At 45.8% G+C, this 22714-nt stretch overlaps 1 protein-coding gene across 2 annotated transcripts in view; it reads right to left on the bottom strand.

Annotated features, from left to right (window-relative positions):
* The window catches only part of TTC17 (tetratricopeptide repeat domain 17), a 3338929-nt gene that overhangs the window by 772447 nt on the left and 2543768 nt on the right, over positions 1-22714 (bottom strand). For both annotated transcript variants that reach the window (XM_044083397.1, XM_044083398.1), the window contains one exon: positions 3492-3612. In XM_044083397.1, the coding sequence (XP_043939332.1) occupies positions 3492-3612 (121 nt within the window). The remainder of the gene's footprint in view (positions 1-3491; positions 3613-22714) is intronic.

The raw sequence follows: 22714 nt of genomic DNA, 5'->3' as shown, positions 1-22714 counted from the left end.
ACCAAAGGTAGTCCGGGCTCCGAAGAGACCGGAACCGCCCCCGGCACTGACAGAGAAGGCTCCGAGAATGATGTCGGGGCCGAACTAACCAGAGCCGAAGCTCCGAGAAGGAGAGTGGGGTCGGACAAGGGTCCGATGCCACTTGCCCCCTCGGAGCCGACAATGGAGTCTCGGCGCCCGGACCTCTCCACGGACGGAACCAATGAAGAGGTCGGAGCCAAAGACACCGGAGCCAAAGGTGGGAGTATCGGCTCCGACGTGGGTAAGGTTACGGTTCCGACAAACTCTGGCTCCGAACTTGAGAGGTGAGTTGGAGGAGGAATCGATGGTGGTACCGAAGGAGCCACAGTCTGGTGAGATGGGCTCTGGAGCATTTGGGCTAGTGCCTGAGATTTTATGAGCCTACTGACCACCCTCTCGATGTCGTGATCGGAGAGCCTGGATGACCTAGATGAGTGAGTCTTATGACTCCGCTCCGATAGGAGAGGGGATCTCGGAGCCGATCGGATGGAGTCTATTGAGGGGGATCTAGAGCGCTTGCGCGCTGGGGTCGGCTCTGATGCTGGTTTCGAAGCAGATACCACTTTACCCACCGCGGATCTGGATGTAACTGATGTCGGAGCCATCTCGATAACGCCAGCCCTCGACTCAGAAGCTGGAGCCGAGGGTTTGGCAGTTTTTGAAGACTTCCCCGAGCCAGACTTGGACGGGAAGTCATCAGGCTTTAACAAGCCCCTTAGGATGAGCTTATTACGCCTCTCCTGCAGGACTCTTGAACTAAACCCGTGACAGACGGAACAAGAGTCCTGCAGGTGTAAAGGCCCCAAGCAATAGACACAAGAAGTGTGACCGTCTGTCAGAGACATTTTCTGACAGCACGATTCACACTTCTTGAATCCCGAGACCTTAGTGTCTTTGGACATGGTCCTAACCACAGTAAACACAGTCAGTCCACACACACACTCAACTTAAAATTAGGAAAGTTAAGGGAACTGACTAAAACCCACACACACAGACACTATAAGGGGTGGGGAAACTGAGGTAAAGCCCGTAGGCCCAAAGATAAAAATTAACTAGAGAAGGGAAAAAGGGCTACAAAAAAGGTTGTACAATTAGTACGGACTTAAACAAGGGTAACTAACTGGAGAAACTACCTGAAATTTTAGTTAAATAGAATAAATCTCTTACTGACCTGAGCCGGTAAAAAAAAGACAACCTCGCAGCGAAGCGGCAAACGAAATCTGGGGAGTTAGCGCATGGTATTGTGGGTTATAGGGCTGCCTCGAGCCAGTAAAAATAGCTCTCGAGCCATAGTATAGGCTGAGTTGGAGCCGAGGATCGGCTCCGAACCCATCCAGCAAGAATGAAGGCGAGAATGACAACTTAACATCTGGTGTTATGGATGATAAAGGTAAAAAGTGTACGACAAAAAGTTGTAAAAAGGTTTAAAAAAGTGTGAAAATTCTATTTGATGTAAATAAATGTTGAATTTAGCTTTCACCCCAGGGAAACTAAAGTGGGTGGTGAAGTAATAAGAAAATTTAAGCTGTCTAATGTTGCTTTTGGTAAATCCAGTATAGCAATACATGCTCTAGAGAGCTCAAAGTTATTCTGATCAGTGTCTAAAGAGGTAGAACACAATATCAAGAACAGTACTGTTAGGTTATATTGAAATAAAATTACAATATTTACAGGAGTGTGTTTAATATGTTAAGTTGCATACCTTGGAAAATGTTGTAAATGCATTTTTATTATACAACAGCAATGGTTATTTAAAGCACTGCAACCACAACTATTCATAGGTTAGTTTCAGGAATGCAAAAATTAGTTATGCTCCACTGTAACTAGTGCCACACAATAAAAAAAGCAATCACACATACATGTATTCTACACAGAAACAGCAGCAAAAATTGAGGAGGCAAAAGGCACTGCCACTATTTGAGACTGAATGGGGGAAAAAAGGAACACTGCTATAACACACCAATAAATGCAAGAAAAGTTCAAGGTAACAACTTGAAACAGAGATAAAACTGACTTACATTTATTAGAGTTTGTTAACCTTTGCATTCGTGCAAATAAAAGACATACTGTCAATGTCAGTCTCTCTCTGGTATAATCAAAACACTGACTCCATGTCTTATGCAGTTGGTAAACTCTATGTTATGTAAACACTGCAAAAAATGCAAGCAGTAGGTTATTGGGAAATTGAGGAGAGGCAGTTACATGCATGATCAAACTGAAAAGCCTTATGTATAACTGACAGGTTGGAATAGGGATAATGTTACTAAGTAACAGAACTAAAGACAAGTCATACAAAAAGTGAATGAGTTCAAGTTGTTGATCAATGAACCCAGTTATAGTCTTTGCTCGGATGCCACTTGGCAGAATCAGTTCCAGTGATGAGAGGTCACAAGTCTGTGAGAGTGATCACTTTCCTGTCAAGTTTCATCTGGCTTCTTCTCAAATGTTGGATAGCAACTGCACTACAAAGAGAAATTTGAGTTTTATAGAGAAACAGCTGTAAAAATAATGCAGGGTTCACGCCCTACAGATTTGTGTTCATGCAGACCCCTACTCCCAGCCCCCCCATGTCCTTTGGACAATTATGCTAATATCCTAAGAAATATGCCCATCCATCCAGGCTTTGCTTAAGAGTTCTTAGCTGTTCCCTTGACCTATCAGTACTTTATGTGACATGCTTTTTAAGTGGAAACTTATTTCACAGTAAACACTAGTGGGGACAGGGTTGCCAGATTTGAAGCACCCCAGGTAGGGACAAACAAAAAGAAGGTCTCTCACGGCAAGTGAAGACCAAAAAAAAAAAAAAAAAAAAAAAAAAAAAAAGGCCTTCACTCAGTAGCTCTGCACTAAACACAGAGCTACTCGTGTTTAATGCATTGCAGTTCCGCATTCAACACAAGTAGCTCCGTGTTTAGCAATTTTTGATTGGCCCGTATACCGGCATATGGGCCAATCAAAACACGGAGCTTCGTGTTTAATGCGGAACACAAGAAGCTCCGTGTTTAGCAATTTTTGATTGGCCCGTATGCCAGGTATACGGGACAATCAAAAAAAAACAAAACAAAAAAAAAACAAACAAAGCGGAGGCTGGCCGGGATTTAAACCGGCAGGGCGGGACTCTGGATCAGGCTGCTGATCTCGGGACAGTCCCGCCCAAATAGGGACATCTGGCAACCCTGAGTGGGGATTACTGTAGTAATTACAGTAGATTACTGTAGTAACCACAATGTAGCGTCACTGCTGGAGTGGTGGTTATGCACACACAAGTCGTATAATTGTTGCACTACTTAATTTTCAATTACTATCGCATGCTACAAGTAACCATCACTATAGCAATAATTTAAACTTTTTTCCCTTAAAAAAACTGTCTACAAGTAAATGGAGCATGGCTCAAACAATGCCTTTAAAAATGAAAAGCAGCATTTTTCTGCATAAAAACAATATGTTGGAATGTGCAAGAACATACTCACTCTATATTTTTTGCGGAAACAGCAAGCCACGTGCTGGCAACTGTACTCAGTTCCACCCTGCGAAGCTTCAAACATTCATCGGGACTTGGCCAGCCAAGGCTCACATAATCACGTCTTTTACCTGTTAAAAAAAATTGAAATAAAACTATTTATGGAGCTTTCTTTCCATCAGCCATTTTAGATATTTGCAACTTATTCTATAAAGAGAAGTGATTAAACGGGAAGAAGAAACAGAAGAAAAAAAGGACCACCTATTCAAAAACAAACAATTAGTCAGTTCTGTTGAGCATTGTTGGAAAATGTCCTAATTAAAGCCCAGGTGACTGAGATTACTGAGTGGCTCAGGTCCTTGACTATCCATTAGGCCACTAAAACCTGATGTAGACTGCCAATGAAAATCTCAAAAGTGTTCTGCCACAAAGCCACATAGGTGGTACCTCTCACTGTGAGAACATGGGAGGGTACACCCATATCAGAGAGGGCAACGTGGTCAATGTTGTGATGACTTTCATTCATCCTATTTTGTCCAGTACAGGGATTAGTCCTAAATAAACAAACTCTCATTCCCAGGACATTGGCAAGGGCACAAATCAACTTTAAGACTGCCTGTATAATGGCCTCATTGTCCTTCAGGAATACCCAGAATGGTAAGTGGGTTTGATGGTCAGCTGATGACATGGTGAAAACAGCATACAGGAAAAAAATATATATTGTACAAACTGATATTCAAATGAACTTAGAAAATTTATTCTTGGCAATAAGGTTGAACTGTAATCAATTTACTCAATGACGACTGCAGAGTTTTAGATTTAACTGATTTATAAATATTTCCATTTGAAAGATGACCAATTTGTACCTAAACATTTCTGAGAATTCCTATTGCATGGTTTACTGTTACTTTTTGAAATGGTCTATAATCTTCTATACAGCCATGGTAGAATAGCTAGAGCATTATCACTGAGAAATTAAACTCTTGATTCAGCTGCTGGAAGTGCTGGCTGGGGAAGGTGACATTTAGCAGCAGTCAAAAGTTTTCCACTATGGGAAGAGGGGCAGCCCAGTGTGCTAGACAAATGAACCAGCACAGCCAGGATTACAGCATGAAATAGAAATCTCTGAAGCATATTTCCTCCATGAAGCTGTGGGTCAACACAGTAGTCACAATCGCTTCATACATGAAACTGTTTTAATCATCGGGGTGGCAATGCAAAGTTCTGCGAGATCAAGCTTCTATGGAGATCAAGGGTTAGAGTGGAGTATAGAATACATAGATACATGTTCTCCCTGCGTCTTTGCGGGGTTCCTCCCACCTCTGAAAAACATGCTGACTGTTCCCATCTCAAACTCACCAATGAACAGAGCAGTGGGCAGTGGCACAGACTCAATATGGTGCCATACAGGGGGAAGAGTTGTATAGCTCAACCGCTATGGGGCATCTACTGTGGTGCACAGTATCAAGATAGAACATGGATCACAGACTGCACATTGTGGCATGGCTAGCCACTCAAAGGTGTAAAAATATGGCTCTAAGTGACTCGATCATGTTCACTAATGTCGCCAAATACGCATGGGTAGTTACTGGTGACAAGTGAATTGAGGACCCTGACTACACAGACATACGCCAGGGACCCATGCCGGCCAGTGTGTGCCTCTCATAAAGCTGAGCAATCCCTGGGTCAATAAGCTAATGGCCAGTCAGTGTCTAGTTGCCCAGCCAGGGTTACCTGGGTTAGCTCTGTTGAGTGAAAGTTGGATATAAAACCAATCAACCTGCCAAACATGAATGAAGAATTGCTACACTTAATGTGGGTTCACTGACAGGACGCAGCTTGGAAGTGGATGACATGATAAGGAGGAGGCTGGACATCATATGTATTCAAGAGACTAGGTGGAAGGGCAGTGCAGCAAAGCCACTTGGCTTAGGATTCAGAGTCTACTACTCAGGAGGGGGACAGGCTAGTAATGGTGTTGGAATTGTGGAGAGAGAGGGGCTTCAGAAGGCAATGAGGGATATCATTATCATTAGTGACAGACTCATGGCAATCAGACTCCAGTGTAATGATAGGCAATATTCATCTCAGCCTACGCCCCACAGCAGAGTTGTGATAGTTAGGAAAAGAGTGCATTCAGACAGCAGCTGCAGGACCTACTAGATAAAGCAGAACACAAATTGGTGTTGATAATGGGAGACATGAAAGTACATATCGGGAGAGACAGAACAAAATACCAGGACTGCCTAGGTCCACATGGGTGGAGCAAAAGCAATAAAGAAGGAGAGGCAATTGTAGACTTCTGTCTAGCAAAGCTTGAAAGTAGCCAACACGTGGTTCAGAAAGAGACAGTCACAAGATTACATACAAGAGTGGCAGACATGCAACATAGGTAGATTTCCTCCTAGTAAGGAAAGGGCACCGGGGTAGAATCAGTGATTGCAAAAATATGCCTGGTGAAATACTTGGCCCACAGCATAAACCACTGGTTACCACAGTCAGCTGGCGCCAAGGTCAACGGAGACCAAGCTGAAGACCTGGAAGCTGACTGGAGAGAAAGCACAACAGTTCAAAGAATCACTCAGGGCTCTAGCATCCCAAGAAGAGGAGGAAATAGGTGGAGTTGAAGAACGGCAGTGCCTCAAAACAACATGCGTGAGGACTACATAACAGATATCTGGCCGAATCAGGTATGGAAATAATGTATATAAGGTAAGCTAGTGGTGGAATGCAGAAGTCCAGGAAAGTCATCAAAAGAAAAAGAGTGAAAGAAAGAGAAGGTCCTAGAAAAGACTGACCATGCTACAAAGGAATACTGGTTGGTTAACAAAAAAAAAGCTAAGAAAGGAGTTGCAATAGCAAAGAATAGGGCATAAGAGGCACTCTATCAACTTCTGTAAAGTGTCTCATTAGGTGGCACAAAAACTATATCAGATTGAAATGCAAAGACAAAGAAGACAGTCAAACATCCTTCATAAGGGATGCCAGCAAAAACCTGAAAACAAGTCCACAGGAGATCAAATGCAGATAGTAGTAGTATTTCCAGCAGCTTCTGAATGAAAACCCCACAGAGGCTGTACTTCCACAGAAACAGCATACAATGAGAGAAGAAGAGGAGCCTATCCTAGAAGTATGAAAAGCACTAAAGAAAATGAAGTTAGGGAAAGCACCAAGCTCAGATGAGGTCATAGCAGATATGATCAACATGCTGAGTGAAATAGGGGAGAAATGGCACCCGAGCATACTCACAGGAGTGTAGAGAGAAAGGCATATACCAGATGACTGGAGAATAAGCATACCCATGCCTGTGTACAAGAAAAAAGGGGACATCCACAACTGTGGGCAGTAGAGAGGAATCAAACTCCTATCACATTGCATGAAAGTTCTGGACAGGGTGAATGATATATGGATACGAGGAGTAATAGAATGTGAGATGGGAGATTAGCAGTTTGGATTCAGATCAGGATGCACCACAACCAACCCAATGTTTGCAGTGAGACAGATAGTTGAAAAGAAGCTAAAGATGAGAAGTGTGTGTCCAACTGGGCGGGCATTCCTAGACTTGGAGAAAGCATATGACAAGGTGCCAAGAAAGCTGATCTGGCTAGTACTGCAGTCGTCTGATGTCCCAGAAACATTGGTAAAATTAGTGCAAGCTATGTACAAGGACCCAGTGACTCGAGTACGAATACGGTTCAGCTGCACAGAGGGGTTCCCAGTGGAAGTGAGTGTACACCAGGGTTCAGCTCTGAGCCCACTGCTGTTCATACTGGTGATGGAATACATTAACAAATAGGTTAGAGGGAACAGATCTACAAAGTTGCTGTATGGAGATAATGTGGCATTACAGGTAGACTCTGACCAACAACTCAGCAATGGAATGCACAAACTGAAGGCACATAGGATGAAACTAAGCACAGATAAGACAGTGGTAATGGCAGCAAACTGGGGAAATCAGAAGAAGCTGAGAAAGTACAGTTGTGTACACTTACCATAAATCTGTTTAAAACTTTCATTTAGTGGCTACAGCTAGGAACTGTAATTTTTCCCACCCACCCTCCTAGTGTCCCACCCTCCTAGTGTTGTGTGTTCTTATACTTGGTGGCTTTGCAGTTGCCCACCCATACTGTATATTTGATCTGTGACACTCCTCCCAGTCTAGTGTCATTAGTTCACTCAATCTAATAGAGAACATTTGTGAAGGCCAACCCACTCAGATTCTTAACGTTGAATTAACTTCTGTTGCAGCTTTCTCCATTTCCACTTTTCTGGAAAAAAAATTCTAAGCTTGCTTCCCCCCTTTCCTGTGGCAGGTCAGAAATGGATTTGCTGTGTCCAGGACTGTTTGTGAGCTCCTAAGCCCCCCCCCCCCCACACTTAAATGGGGTTAAACTATTCCTGGCGCCATAAAGTCTGTTTTTCAAAATTTCCCTTGCAACTAGCCAGCTTTTTAGTTTTAGCACTCATCTGTTTCTTTGATCTCAGCACTTGTTCAGAACTCATTGTAAGTACTAAATAAGTTACAAATTACTTCAGCACTCAACTTTCCTCACTTGTCTAGAGGAAAACAGTGTTTAGTACTTAATAAATAAGCACCTATTCAGGCATGTCTAAAGGTCAGCTCCCGATGTTTTCTCCTGTCTACCTGATGAATCTGGGCATCTTGGGACAATGCAGCAATTGCCTCATGTACACAGACAACACTCTCCTCCTACCACCCAACACTATGACCTGTGAGAGATGCACTTATATAGCCAAACTGGAAGCAAAGCTCTCTTCATCAAAGACTGGCCTAGACAGTCAAGAGGAGAGGGTAAACACTTGCACCGCACCACACTCATCACATAGTCCCTCAAAACCTACACCACCAAAACACACAGAGAACCACAAAACACACACCTACATTTGCGGAGGCTCTCAGTACTAATCTGCCCAAACAACAGAGACCTCCAAGGCAGAAATGCAAGCAACCTCCACCCCCCCCCCAACACAACCCAAATGACAGATAGCCCACATACTCAGTGTGCCACTCAACTACAGCACATAAGGCATAACGTACCAAACACTCTAGTCATAGGTGACTCTACAGTCAGGCACACTGATGTTCCACTCACCAGGCTAAACAAGGAAAAAGTTACTGTCAGCTGCCTGTCAGGTGCCAGGATCCACCACATAACGCATGCACTCAGGTCACTCCACAAGTACAAATATGACTCTGTCATTGTCCATGTTGGTGTGAATGACCTGAGACATACCTCCCTGGACTACATGAAAAGAGACATGGAGGAGCTCCCTGATCTTGTAGCCCAGGCCAGTATGACCCTAGCCCTAAGTAGCATCCTGCCATCACCCAGAATGACACCACAGTACAAGGACAAAATGACTGACTAACAACTGGCTAAGCTTCTGGTATCATTCTAAGGAAATCCAGTATGTCAGCCTGGGATGACATGATCGACAGACCACACTGCTTTGCCAGAGATGGCCTGCACCTTTCGCCCTTGGGATTCCGGATACTGGCAAAGGCTCTTGCCACCCCTATAGTGCCTTTTTTAGGCAAAGTTCAAATAACAAATTCACCACCGTAACAGGTACAAGCAAGCAAAATCTGAGAGTAATGCTACTCAATGCTAGAAGTCTAAACCTCAAAATGCACTCACTCAAGGCACTCCTTAAAATGGAGAACATTGACATCTGTGCAGTGACAGAGACCTGGTTCAAAGCTCCAGAGAGCATCCCTGCATTACCAGGCTATAATTCATACCACACCTTTTGGCCACCAAACCTGGACCGAAACACTAAAGGTGGAGGTGTGTCCATATTCATTAAGGATATCCACACCTCCAAGTTAGTTGCTCAGCATAATGCATCTGAGATTATCCAAGTTCAACTAACTCTGGGCAAAACCGCAATCCAGATTGTAGCTTGCTACAGACCCACCACCATGCCCCAGGATTCCCACTCCTCTTTTCTTGATACACTGGAAAATATTAAGGTACAACCCAACACACTAATAATGGGTGATTTCAACTACCCTACCATTAACTGGAAAAACTACTCATGCACCAACTCTTTTGCTCAACGTTTTCTGGAAATTATCAATTCCAACGCCTTGGATCAACTTATCCACACCCCCACCAGGGGCAGCAATATCCAAGACCTGGTCATCACCAACATATCCTAGACCTGGTCATCACCAACATGGGTGACCGGTGTTCCACACCAGAGGTCAGCTCCTCATTGGTCAGATCCGACCACAAGCTAATCACCCCAGACATCCACATCCCGCTCCCACCACCCATTAGGAAAACAAGTGTAAAAAATTTCTCCAAAGCCAACTTCACACTTCTTAAGACAGAAGTGGCAGACTTCACAACACCCATGCAAGATGGACAACAGAGGTATGACTGCTGAATCCTACACAAATGCACTTTATAAGCACTTACACGAGTGCATGGATCGTGCTATCCCTAACAGAACCAAGATGCTATCCTCCAAAAAAAGGAAGCCAATCTGATGGTCTTCTGCTATAAACAAACTCTACAACAGAAGAAAGAAACTTGCAAAAAAGAGTAAACTCCCACGATTGGAGGAACTCCCTGGTCAGCCTCAGTAAGAAGCTGAGATCCCTCATAAAATCCTCCAAAGCTAGTTATGAAAACAAAATTGCCACTGATTCTAAAGACAACCACAAAGCATTCTATAGCTGTGTTAAAATTCTCAATGGCAACACTCAGATCTGCTCTGAGTTACAGCACAATGACAGTAAATATACAGAACCAACTGATATTGCCAACATCCTGGCAGACAGGTTCAGTGCTAACTTTACCCCCCTCTGAACCCCTAAAGGGCCCATCTTTATACCGGAAGAATGCAAAGTTCCTGTAATCACGGCTGCACAGGTAAAAACTTCACTCTCCAAAGCCAAGAACAAAGCATCCATGGGATCTGACAACATCCCAGGCTGCCTTCTACATGAAGTATAGAATGAACTGGCACCCCAGCTAAGTACCATGTTCAATCATAGCCTCACCCTCAGGCTTTGTGCCCAGTGAATGCCACACCGCGACAGTTATCCCACTCCACAAAGGGGGGGCCACAACAGACCCCGGGAACTACTGCCCCATTAGCCTGACAAGCCTCATCTGCAAGGCCATGGAAATAGAAGTTATGTCCTTACCATAACGTTCCATGTGGAGTGTTCATCTCGCCTTTGTTCTTACACATGGGTTCGGAGCCGATCCTCGGCTCCGTGTTGGCCGCTTGCAAGCTCTGCATCGAGAAGAAGCTAGAGACAACCTAATACCCACAATCCCCCTCTGCCTTTACCTCAGATCTAGTTTGCAAGCAAACCAGTAGTCAGAGAGAGCACACTCATGCCAAAAATTACATAAAGCAAGAAATCATGTATAACTATATATATACACATCTACATCATACATATACAACCACTGCAAATGCAGAAGCAGGATATTCCAGACCAGGTACCAAATTGAACGTTCTTCCTGAGGGTGGGAGGGTGGGAATGTAAGAACAAAGGCGAGATGAACACTCCACATGGAACGTTATGGTAAGGACATAACTTCTATATGTGAGAGTGTTCAATCTCGCCGTTTGTTCTTACACATGGGTAGCGTCCCCAGCTCCATGTTCCTGAGGAACTCACGGGAGAACGTTCTTGAGCACAGTGGAACCAAAGGTTGCCCTGTCCCTAGAAACCCTGTCCACTTTGTAATGAGAGATGAATGTATGTGGTTTAGCCCAAGTAGCAGCTGCACAAATCGTGTCTAATGGTAGCAAGCTGCATGAGCCAGGGATGTAGACACTGATCTTGTAGAATGTCCTTTAGGTTTGACAGACAAAGTTTGATTTGAAGAATCATAAACGTATATAATACAATCAGTTAGCCATTTGGAAAGAGTTCGCTTAGTAACCGCTACACCTTTCCTGCTGTCAGCAAAGGCTACAAAAAGTTGATCAGATTTCCTGTGATCCTTTGTTCTATCCAAATAAAACCTGAGTTGTCTATGGACATCCAATTTGTATAACATATACTCTAACTTATTAGAGTGATTCTTGAAAAAGGTAGGTAATTCAATGGACTGATTAATGTTATTGATAGAGCAAACTTTGGGGAGAAAGGATGGATTAGTGCAAAGAGATACTCTGTCAGAGTGAAAGATCAAATAAGGGTGTTTAATAGAAAGAGCCTGAATCTCAGACACTCGCCTAGCGGATGTAATGGCTACCAAGAAGAGAGTTTTCCACGATAAATACTTCAATGGACAAGAGGAGGCTGGTTCAAAAGGGGGCAACATCAATTTGGATAATAACAGATTCAGATTCCATGGTGATGTGGGAGATCTAACTGGTGGTCTAATGTGAAAAGATCCTTTTAAAAAGGCCTTACAAAGTCTGTGAGCCATAATAGGTGCCCCACATTCTTCCACATGAAAGTTGGAAATGGCAGCCAATTGCACTCAAAGTGGCAGGAGAAGCTCCTTGATGGAACAATTCTGTTAAAAACTCCAATATCTTGTTTAACGGAACTATGACAGGGTCCAAATGATGTGAGTTCGCCCAGAAACAAAAGCGCTTCCATTTACTAGTGTAGGTCTTAGTAGTGGAAGCTTTATGAGAAGCCACTAGTATATTCTGAACTGCGGTGTAAGAGAATCAGACCTGGCTAAAAGGAAGCGGAGCAGCCAAGCTGCTAGATGGAGTGATTCGAGAGGGTGAGGAATCCCTGACGAGTGAGTCAGCAGACCTGGCTCTGGGTCCAGGATCCAAGGTTCCGAATGCGGTGTTGCAAAAAGGGGAACCAAATTTGTGAGGCTAGAATGGGGCAATGAGGATTATAGTCCTTTGTAGGTTGTTGGCTTTCTGCAGAAACTTTGCAATCAGGGGAAAGGGAGGAAAAGCGTGCAGGAGACCGGGGCCAATCGTGCACCAGCGTCCCTGGGGACTTCCCTGGAGGGTAATAGGGCAAAGTAGCTCCTGCATTTGGCGTTCATTGGAGACGCAAAGAGATCGCAGGAAGGCTGGCCCCACTTGCGAAAAATCTTCTTCGCAACTGACTGTTTGAGGGACCACTTTCATTGAGGCAACAGGATTGCTCTGCTCAGCCTGTCGGCTATAACGTTGGATGACCCCGGGATGTGCGTTGCGATCAGAAAGCGACCCGTGGACTCCGCCCACTGCCAAATTCTCATGGCCTCTCTGCATAGCTGGTAAACAAGCAAGGGGGAACCAGGTCTTATGTACCAGACTACAGACATGTTATCTGTCTGAACTGCAATAGTCACTAGAGGAAGAAGGGGAGCAAAGTGTTGCAACGCTAGAAACACTGCCCTCAACTCTAGAACATTGATGTGCAGATTGTACTCTAAATTGGTCCATTCGCCTTGGACTGTCTGTCCCTGAAAGATGCCCCCCCACCCCATCAGGGAAGCGTCCGTGGTTACCGTAGCTGTCGGCGTGGGTAGCACAAATGGTCTTCCGCTGGAAAGGTTGCAAGTCTGAAGCCACCAGGCTAGATGTGATTTGCATGTGTTTGTAATCAGAATTTCGTGTGTCAGAGGTAGTTGGAGCGACCATTGTGCAAACAGTAGCCATTGTAGAACTCTCATGTGCAGTCTTCCCAATGGTATCGCAATGAGAGAAGCTGCCATGAGACCCAAGACCTTCAGAACCAGTTTTGCTGGGGATTTTCTGGATGACAGAAGGAGAGATATTTGACTTTGTAGTGAGGCTATCCTTTCTGGAGGAGCCTTAGAATTAAATGATGCGAATCTAATTCCGCTCCTATGAATAAGATATGCTGTGATGGCTGTAGTAAAGATTTTTCGAAATTTACGGAAATTCTGAGGTGAACACAAAGTTGTAGAGTGTAATCTCTGGCCTGTATCAGTTGGCGCGGTGGTGGCGAAAGGAGCCAGTCGTCCAGATCACGGAAACACCTGGAATCCTAGGCGTCTCAGATGAGACGCTACCACTGCCATGCATTTAGTGAAAACCCTGGGGCTGAGGTCAGACCAAAGGGCAGGGCTCAAAACTGATAGTGACTGGCTCCCAGCCGAAGCGAATGATCTCTGGGCGCCCTGGCCATTTTGATGTGGTAGTATCGTCCTTCAGATCTATTGAGCACATCCAGTCGTCCTTCTGTAAGAATGGAAGGATCGATTGAAGCGTGACCATTGAACTTTTCTTTCTTGGCGAAGGTGTTGAGGTTGCTTAGGTCCAGAATGGGCCTCCAGTCCCCTGTCTTCTTTGGAACTAAAAGAACCTTGAGTAAGTTCGAATCCTATTTGGTCCGCTGGGACTGGTTGGATGACTCTTTTTCTAGCAGCTTTGAAATTTCTATAGCTGCTGGATCTCGCAGATGGGTGACACATCTGGGAGTCTTCTCTTTGGAATGGGGTGGATAGGAATGGTATTCTGTAACCTCTGGTAACAGCGCTTTTACCCAGTTGTCTGTAGTAATGTTTTGCCAGGCCTGAGGGTATAAAGCTAAGCGACCCCGACTGCCTCCAGAGCAGGACAGTCGGGCCTCCTCTCAGGAGTGCTGGAAAGGTTTTCCAGGGGTGTATCCCTGTCACCTTGGTTTTGGACCCCTCTGCCGCCAGGGCGGCGTCTTCCACCTCTGCCCTCCTCTGCCTCTAGAGGGGCATCACCCTCGTGCCTGGGAATAATCCTTGGGGATTTGAAACCACATTTTCCCACGTTGCCCTTTGGGGTACGGTCTGGATGGGGTGGAAAAATGGACTCCGACAGCAGACAGAGTCTTTCCCTCCTGTTCACACGGGTAAGGGTCTCCTTTACTTTTGGGCCAAAGAGAGTGGCACCATCAAATGGGGCGTTAGTAAAGGAAGACTTGAAGGCTTCCAAATGAACATAAGCGCATCCAGGATTGTCTTCGAAGAGCAATCGCTGAAGCTGCTGCCCTACTCGGTCCTTCCGCTGCATATCAGATCAGCCTCATGGATGAGTTAACAATGGATGTAAGGGTATTGAGATGTGCTGTAACTTTCTCTGATACAGCAGCATCTGTAGTACCCTGGAGGGTATCTCCAACTCTTTGATTAGATCCCTCTGTAGGCGTGTAAAGTGGGTCAAATAGTTCAGGATCGATAGAAAAAGCCGCTGAACTAAAAATGCGCTTCCCGTACCTGTCCATAGTCCTAGAATCTTTGTTAGGCGGATGGACAGATGAGGAAGATTCCGACATCTCCTTTTTCGTGGCCGCTGCCACCACCATAGCGTCCACTGGAACTCCCTTTGTGAGGTAAGCCTTGTTTTGGGGTGCAGTAATATACTTATTAGGCTTTCTAGGGACTGGTTCCACCGTGTCAGGTGTCTCCCACGCCCTTCGAGCAATCAGCTCCATTAACTCATCGAAGGGCGGAGTGACCCAGGAGGAGGAAGGGCGAGCACCAAATGCCTTCAAGCATTCTCAAGGGGGAAGGGACTGCCAATCACCTCTCTGTTTTAGGATCTCCAAGATGTCAGCAAAAGAGACATCTTCTGAAGGTGACTTTGGGGACCCTTCTGACTCATCCAAGTCAGTGTCCGATGTCAATGATTCTTGTGGAGAATCTAAGTGTCTCCTCTTACACAATCTTTTCCTAGGGACTTCTTCGGGGGGAGCATCCGAAGAAGCCTCCGAGGAAGAGGGGGGCACCCTCCAGGGGTGGCTGAGACACCGGTGCTCAACGCTTGGATGTGACCATTGGTGCAGAGGAGGATAACGGTCCTTTATGGGGAGGAGAGGCTGCTTCAACTGATGTGGTTGAGTAGACAACACCTTCCTCATGAGATCAAAGGCCCCCGGGTCCCGAGTCGAGGTATCTCCCGGTTCCGAAGAAATGGGGAGAATCCCCGAAACAGGCACCGAAGGTATCGACCCGAGGACGGAACGAGTCGATCGAGCCAGGCCCGAGAGGGAGAGTCGGAACCGAAACATCGGTTCGACTCTCGGTCCCGGAACCAAGGATGGATCTTCGGCTCCGAGACTCCGGTACCGGATCCGACGGAGTCGAGGTGAACGGAGCCAACCGAGAAAAGGACGGTTCTGGCACCGAGGGCTCCACAATCAGTAGATCAGCCTCTTTCGGCTCCAAAGACTGGAAAGGTCTCGGAGGAGGAACAGATGGAGATAATGGAAGGCCTTCAAGTCTCGACACCAATTGGGTGGAAACCAAGATGAGTTTGGATAAGGCCGTATTCTCCAGTAATTTCTGCACCACGCGGTCAACATCGGTGTCGGAGAGGGGCCTGGAAGAACGGGTCGAAGGAATCGAAGACGGAGCCGACCTCAACAGTGTCGGGGAGGAGCTCCGTCACGGTTCCAAGACTCGAGGCTCGAACGGACAACAGTTGAACACTCGGCCCGAGGTCTGTGGAACGGTGATCGAACCTTAACCGAAGAGCTCGGGCCGATGACTTGGGCTCCAGCGTCTTCGATTCGCCGAGGACTTGGATGCCTGGTCTGAAGCATCCAGAGCCTCTTGAAAGGAAGGTTTCAATAAACCCTATCCATGAGTTTCCTGCGCCTATCTGTCATGACCCTCCCACTGAAAGAATGACAAATAGAGCAGTCTTCTTGCAGATGGAGAGGGCCAAGACAGTAGACGAGGAACTATGATTGTCAGTGATTGACATTTTTGCCCACATTGGCAGCTTAAAACCAGATTTAGTCTTCTCAGACATCTTAAGTAAATGTGGAAAAAAGGTGAAAAGTCAAGTCCAGGTAGTATGTCAAATCGGTGTAATTGTCAAATCCAGTTAAAGAGAAATGTATATCCAGTAATTGTCAAATCCAGTTGTCAAATCCTAAAGGGTGGTAGGCCCGAGGAAACTCTAATAAGTTTAAAATTAAACTTAAACGGAACCAAGAATTCCTCAACCGTACCACACACACACACTTAGTCACTAAACAAAGTTTATAGAAGAAATTTAAGTAGAAACAACAAGAAAAAAATCTTAATCTTAGCTTTAGTTGTTCGAGCTCGACCCAGTGATGCGAACGCTGCAGCGGCAAACTAGATCTGAGGTAAAGGCAGAGGGGGATTGTGGGTATTAGGTTGTCTCGAGCTTCTTCTCGATGCAGAGCTTGCAAGCGGCCGACACGGAGCTGAGGATAGGCTCCGAACCCATGTGAAAGAACAAACGGCGAGATTGAACACTCTCACATCGTATCATCATGGAACTCAAACAAAGACATTGGAGATCTCCAAACTCTGGACCCCACACAGTTTGGGTTTGTAAAAGGCAGATCATGTCTCCTAAACCTTATAGACTTCTTTGAAGTAGTCACCAAAGCCATAGATGAGGGTAAAGTGGTTCACGCAGCCTATCTAGATCTCGCCAAGGCATTCAACACCATCCCCCATTCTGGAATTATAGATAAACTCACTAAACTAGGTATAAATCCCTATGTCACAAGATGGGTTGCCAACTGGCTTACTGAAAGAACCCACACTGTGAAAGTAGCAGACTCCAAATCAGACTTCAGACCAGTGACAAGTGGAGTACCACAGGGTTCAGTCCTGGGTCTTCTCCTGTTTGGTATCTACTTCTCTGAAGTACAGGCTAACACAGACGGTCTTTGTTAACTAAATTCGCAGATGACTGCATACTAGGAGCCATAATTGAAACTCCTAACGATGTGGATATCCTACAAAAGGGCCTCACTGAGACAGATGCCTGGTGTCAAAGACATGGCTTCAAGTTCAGTGCCAAAAAGTGCATTGTCATCCCCCTTTGGTAAAAACTCTGTACCCATGAACTACCACATAGGCGGTATTCTACTTAACACCGAAAGTGGGATAGGAGACCTTGGGACACAGGTGGACAGTAGTCTCTCCTTTGATAATCACATCGCCACAGTGGTCAGGAAATCCTTCTACGTGGCACACCATCACAAAAGGTTTCTCATCCAAAAAAAAAAAAGAGGTCATTGTTCCCCTCTACTCATCACTCATTAGACCAATTATAGAGTACAACGCCCTTTTGGTATGTACCTCACAAGACATCTACAACTGGAAGGGCCAAAAATACCTCACAAAGAGGATTACTGGCCTCAAACAGATGCCTTACGCAAACAGTCTCAAAAAACTCCAGCTTTACTCCGTCACATATCGCCTACTCAGAGGCAATCTCTGCCTAACATACAAAGCTATGTCAAACCCAGAGCTGTTGGACATGCTCCACTTAAAGAAATCCCAATCCCTCCGAGCTACACGCTCTAGGGACCTAACCCTTGTCATCACAATAAACAGAACATGCTGGAGGGACAGATTCCTGTCCCAGAGACTTCCCATTCTCTGGAAAAGACTACATATCTATGTCAAACACAGCTCCTCATTAGCACTCTTCAAGAAAAATCTTGATGATTGGATGGGTAATAGGAAATTCACCCCGGGGATCACTTCTGTGGTTCTGCTCGACAGGGGCACAGGAAAATAATTTTCTTGGGTGGCGAAAGCCAGGGTACCTTTTTGGCTAGGCGTCTATAGGCCCTAGGGCCAATAGTCTAGTACCTACCTATGAACCTATGTAGATGTTAGAGTGTATTCACTGTTGCAGTCATCACACTTGTGTTATCCTGCCAGAGGTAGCCCTCAGTCAGCCTGAATACCAGAGGCTTAGCATTTCTGCATTGGCTGCTGTCGTTCCAGGACTGATGTCAGGATATCAGTGGTATAAAATCAGGCAGCCGACGCCATTACATCAGTTTTTCTTGCCCCAACTGTCAGGAGCCCCAAATAGGGAGCTAGATTATGGTGGAATACCACCACCAGTAGAAAGCAAATACCAAACATTCCCTGTAAGGGGTGAGGGAGAGACAGACAAGGGGGATGCAGGGTGGGAAACCAGGAATGCAACAGTGAATACACTGGAACATCTACATTTATGGTAAGTGTACACAACTGTACTATTTTATTCGTGTTTCACTGTTGCAGTTATCACACTTGGGTTGATTCACAAAGCTGAGGAAAAGGGTGGAGGCAGTCAAGAAGACTGGGGGCTGGCTAGGATACCCTGCAAGACTGCTGTTGCAAAGCCTGCCCTGGATTTGGAAAAGATAGGCAAGGTGGTAATGCTAGGTGAAGGTAGGAACAGAAGTCTATGTTACAGCCTCCAGGGTGTCCCTGGTAGGGACCCCTCTGAGAAAAGCTGCAGAGGTGGAGGTTGCCGTGGTGGAATGCTTCCTGACCCCCTTAGCGGGCAGATTACCGTGGTGTTTGTAGCAGAAATTGATGCAGTGTGCTATCAATTTGGAGATTGTTTGTTGGGAAATGGCCTTGCCCTCTGCCCCTGCTGCAAAGCTGACTAGCAATTGTTCAGTCTTTCTAAAAGATTTAGTCTATCCAGTTAAAATCTGAGCTGTCTGTACACATCTAGAGAATGAAGAATTTGTTCCCCCTTGTTTTGTGGGTTAGGGAAAAAGGTGGGCAAATGAACTGATTGATTGAGAGCCACACTGGACACCACTTTGAGCATGAAAGTTGGGTTAGTCCTGAGGGAGAACCTGTCAGCATGGAAAATGCTGAAGGGTTTGACAGCCATGAGTGCTTGTAAGCTCTGAAACTCTTCTAGCTGAAGTGATGGCCAGAAGCAAGGCTGTTTTCTAAGAAAGGAATTTTAACTCTGCTGAAGCTGCAGGCTCAAACGGAGGAGGGGTGAGCTTTTCCAACACAAAGTTAAGATCCCAAGCTAGTGTAGGAGCTCTTCTGGGTGGCCTTAAATTGTTAGTTTCTCAGTAACTGTTTGATGAAGAGGGTGAGAGAACAGATGTGGCTCTGTGTTGTAATGGGCAGAAATGGCAGAGACATGAATTTTAATAGAAGAGAATGATAGGCCCCTGTGTAGTACGTCTGCTAGGTAATCCAGGATGAGAGGTAGGGAGGGCTATGCTGTTTTAGCTCCTTTAGCCTGGATCCAGGTGCAATACCTTTTCCACTTGTCAGCATAGGATTTTCAGGTGCTGGGGCATCTGGCCTCATGTATAACATCCAGGACTTATTTGCTTAGGCTGACAGCTGGAAGAAAGGTCAGGGAATAAGCCAGGCTGCCAGGTTCAGGGTCCGCAATTGTGGATGCATGAATTCTCCATTCTTCTGGGTTAGGAGTGCTGAGATCTGAGAAAGGTGCCATGGTGGCAGTGGTGAAAGGCAGCACAGCAGTGGGTACCAGTGATGGCGTGGCCAGTCTGGGGCAATCAAGATTGCCCTTGGTTTTTCCTCCCTTATCTTATGCAGTACCCTTGAAATTAGCGGTAGAAGGGGAAATGCATAGATCGAAAGGTTTACCCATTGGAAGTACAGAGCATCCATTTTCCAGGCCTTGCTGTCAGGTTCCCTGGTGCAGGATTTGCTGAGCTGGTGATTGTTGTGGGAGGCAAAGAGGTCCACCTTCGGGGTGCCCCATTTTTGGGTTACAAGGATGAAGGCTCTGTGGTCTAGCTGCCACTTGTGTGGGTCTAGCAGGTTTCCGCTTAAGTTGTCTGCCATAGTGTTTAGGGAGCCTGGCAGGAATTGTGCTAGCAGGTGTATTTGCATGGCTGAAGCCATTTGCCAAATGGTCATGGCGAGCCGGCAGAGAGGATAAGAGTTCATCCCTGCTTGTTGATGTACCACATCACTGTGGTGTTGTCTGTTTTGATCAGTAGAGACCCCAGGGAGAGTAGGGGGTTGAAAGCTGTCAGAGTGTGCTGAACAGCTAGCATCTCTTTTTGGTTGATGTGCAGATGTATTTGATTTGGGCTCCAATGGCCCTGAGTGCACCTGCTGTCCAGGTGTGCCCCCCCCCCAGGCATAATCTGATGAGTCTGTGGTGAGGTTATGGGCAGCACGGGATTGAGAGAAGGGAACGTCCTTGTTGTGGTTGCATGCTGCTGCCCACAAAAGAAAATCTTTCCTTAGACAGGGTATCATAGGTATGACAGTTTCCATGTCCTGAGAGTGTTGACACCAAAGGCTTTTTAGGTACCATTGTAGTTTCCTCATATGCAGTCTGGCATATGGAATGAGTAGAATGCAGGAGGCCATGAACCCTTGTGCTTGCAGGATTTTCCTTGCGGATAACTGGGTTCTGGTGGCTAATTGAGAGAAGTAGCCTGTCAGGTAGGCTTCTTTATTTGGAGTAAGGAATGCCATCTGGGATGCTGTGTCCAGGCTTGCTCCCAGGAATACAATTTTTTGAGTGGGGACTAGTTTGGATTTCTTTTCATTTACAGTATAGCCCAAGGAGGTCAGTAGGTCCTTTATGTCAGGTGCTGTAACATCTTTTCCTGTCGGCCTGAAGCCGGCAGTCTAAGTATGGGTAAATCTGAATATTTCTTTGTCTGCAAAAAGCAATGGCTGGAGCCAGGCATTCTGTGAAAACTCAGGGAGCAGTGGATAAGCCGAAGAGAAGTGCAGAGAACTGAAAGTGCATAGATCTTGCCCTGAAACTTAGACATTTTCTGCAAGATTCCCTGATTGGGATGTGAAAGTTGGAATTTTTTAGGTCTAGGGTGGCTAACCAAGCATCCTTGGAAAGCATACGAAGAAGCTGCTGGAGGGTGAGCATTTTGAATTTTGGTATCACCAGGAAAGTGTTTAGAATTGATAGGTCGAGGATTGGACGCCAGGTGCCCTCTTTTCTGGGTACCAGAAAAAGCCTGGAATAGAAACCTCAGCCTATCTGGTCTGCAGGAATAGGCTGTATTGCCCTCATGGAGAGCAGGGAATGGACTTGTTTTTTGCCTGTGCCCACTGGTTTGGAGGAAGATGTAGGAACCATTTTGGGGTTGGCAGAGTGTGTAAATAAAATCAGTATCCCTGGGACACTATATTGAGAACCCATCGGCCTTTGGTAATAGAGGCTCAGCTGTTTACATGGGAGGAGAGTCTTCCTCCTAGGTGGCATAAGCAGGTGGGCAGAGTTAAGAGGTAAGGTGTAAAGTCATTGTGAATTCTTTCCATAAGGGGATGGCTTAGCACTCCCTGTTTTTGAAGTGGAGGAACTCTACTGCTTAGATCTCTGCATTCCCTGGGACTGCTGTCTGGAGGATCTGCTTCCCCTAGGTCTTGTCTTGGCTGGAAAGGACCAGTGCTTGGAGGGGCAATGCCTACTGAACCTCGGAGGCTGGACCTGTGGGTCATCAGTAGAAGTTTTGGAAAGGAATTTGAGAGAGTCAGGGACTCTGTAATACCTGCCAGGTTTCCTGGGAACAGGAGGAAGGGTGTCAGGAATCAAATTGGATTCCATAAAGACATCATCTACAACATTCAAGACAGGAGGAATGGCTAAAGGTCTGTGCTGTGGGGTAAATCTAAGAATTCCTTGAGTATCTTTTTGGACTGAGGATAGTTCTGACATTCCCATTGGAAATGCTCCCTTAAGGTATGTAGGGTTTCACCAAATGAAAAATCCTCTGGAGGAGAGGCAGAAGGAATGTATTCCTCTGCATCTAAATCCTCATAAGCAGATAGGGGTTGCATGTCTTCATATTCAGAAATCTCAGAGTCATTAGACTCCTTGTCAGATAAAACTGCTAGAGACAAGTCTCTTCTTTTGGAAGGCGTAAGCTGGCTTCCTCTAATAAGCATGATAAGGTCTTCCACCATTTTAAGCATTTGAGATTGAGGCAAGGAAGCAGGTGCCTGAGCTTGGGTCGTTTTTTTAGGCGTAGTTCATACCCTGGGCCTTAGAAACTCTGTAGGTTGAGAAAGAACTGAAGATGCTAAAGAAGTCCGTTTGTGTGGAGTACCACTAGTGCGAAGAAATTTCTCGGAAGCTGGTGCCTGCTCAGCAGCTCCGGACCCACCCAAGGTAGAGACATCCACAGGATCCTTAGTCAAAGAAGAGTCTTGCGGTGTACCGGACTCCGAACAAGTCTTGGTAGCGGCCTGCAAATTCACAGAAGCGGGCATCAGGGGCTGCGAAAGCACCTCACTGAGGACTGGTGAACTGACGACTAGCTTAACAGAAGAGTCATCGGCAGTTTTGGGCCTGGGCGGTCTGTCTTTATCCTTACATTTTTTCGGAAGATGGGTAGTTGGATGGCTTAACGAAGCCATATCGGAATACGGCGAATGAGAGCGAAAATACTTAGCTACAATGAGGGCCCGACTACATATAGTTCTGGCATTTAACAAAGCACAAAAGCGACAGCAAGGGACGTCGTGGTCTGGGCCTAAAGGGGTGATTTTTTCAAAGGGAGAAAAGGTAACTTTCTGTGGTTGC

This window comes from Protopterus annectens, chromosome 9.part0 (genome assembly GCF_019279795.1).
Source record: "Protopterus annectens isolate FY-2018-M chromosome 9.part0, PAN1.0, whole genome shotgun sequence".
Taxonomy (NCBI): Eukaryota; Metazoa; Chordata; order Ceratodontiformes; family Protopteridae; genus Protopterus; species Protopterus annectens.
The sequence above is the reverse complement of the archived record's forward strand: the minus strand, read 5'-3'. Positions and strand labels throughout refer to the sequence as shown.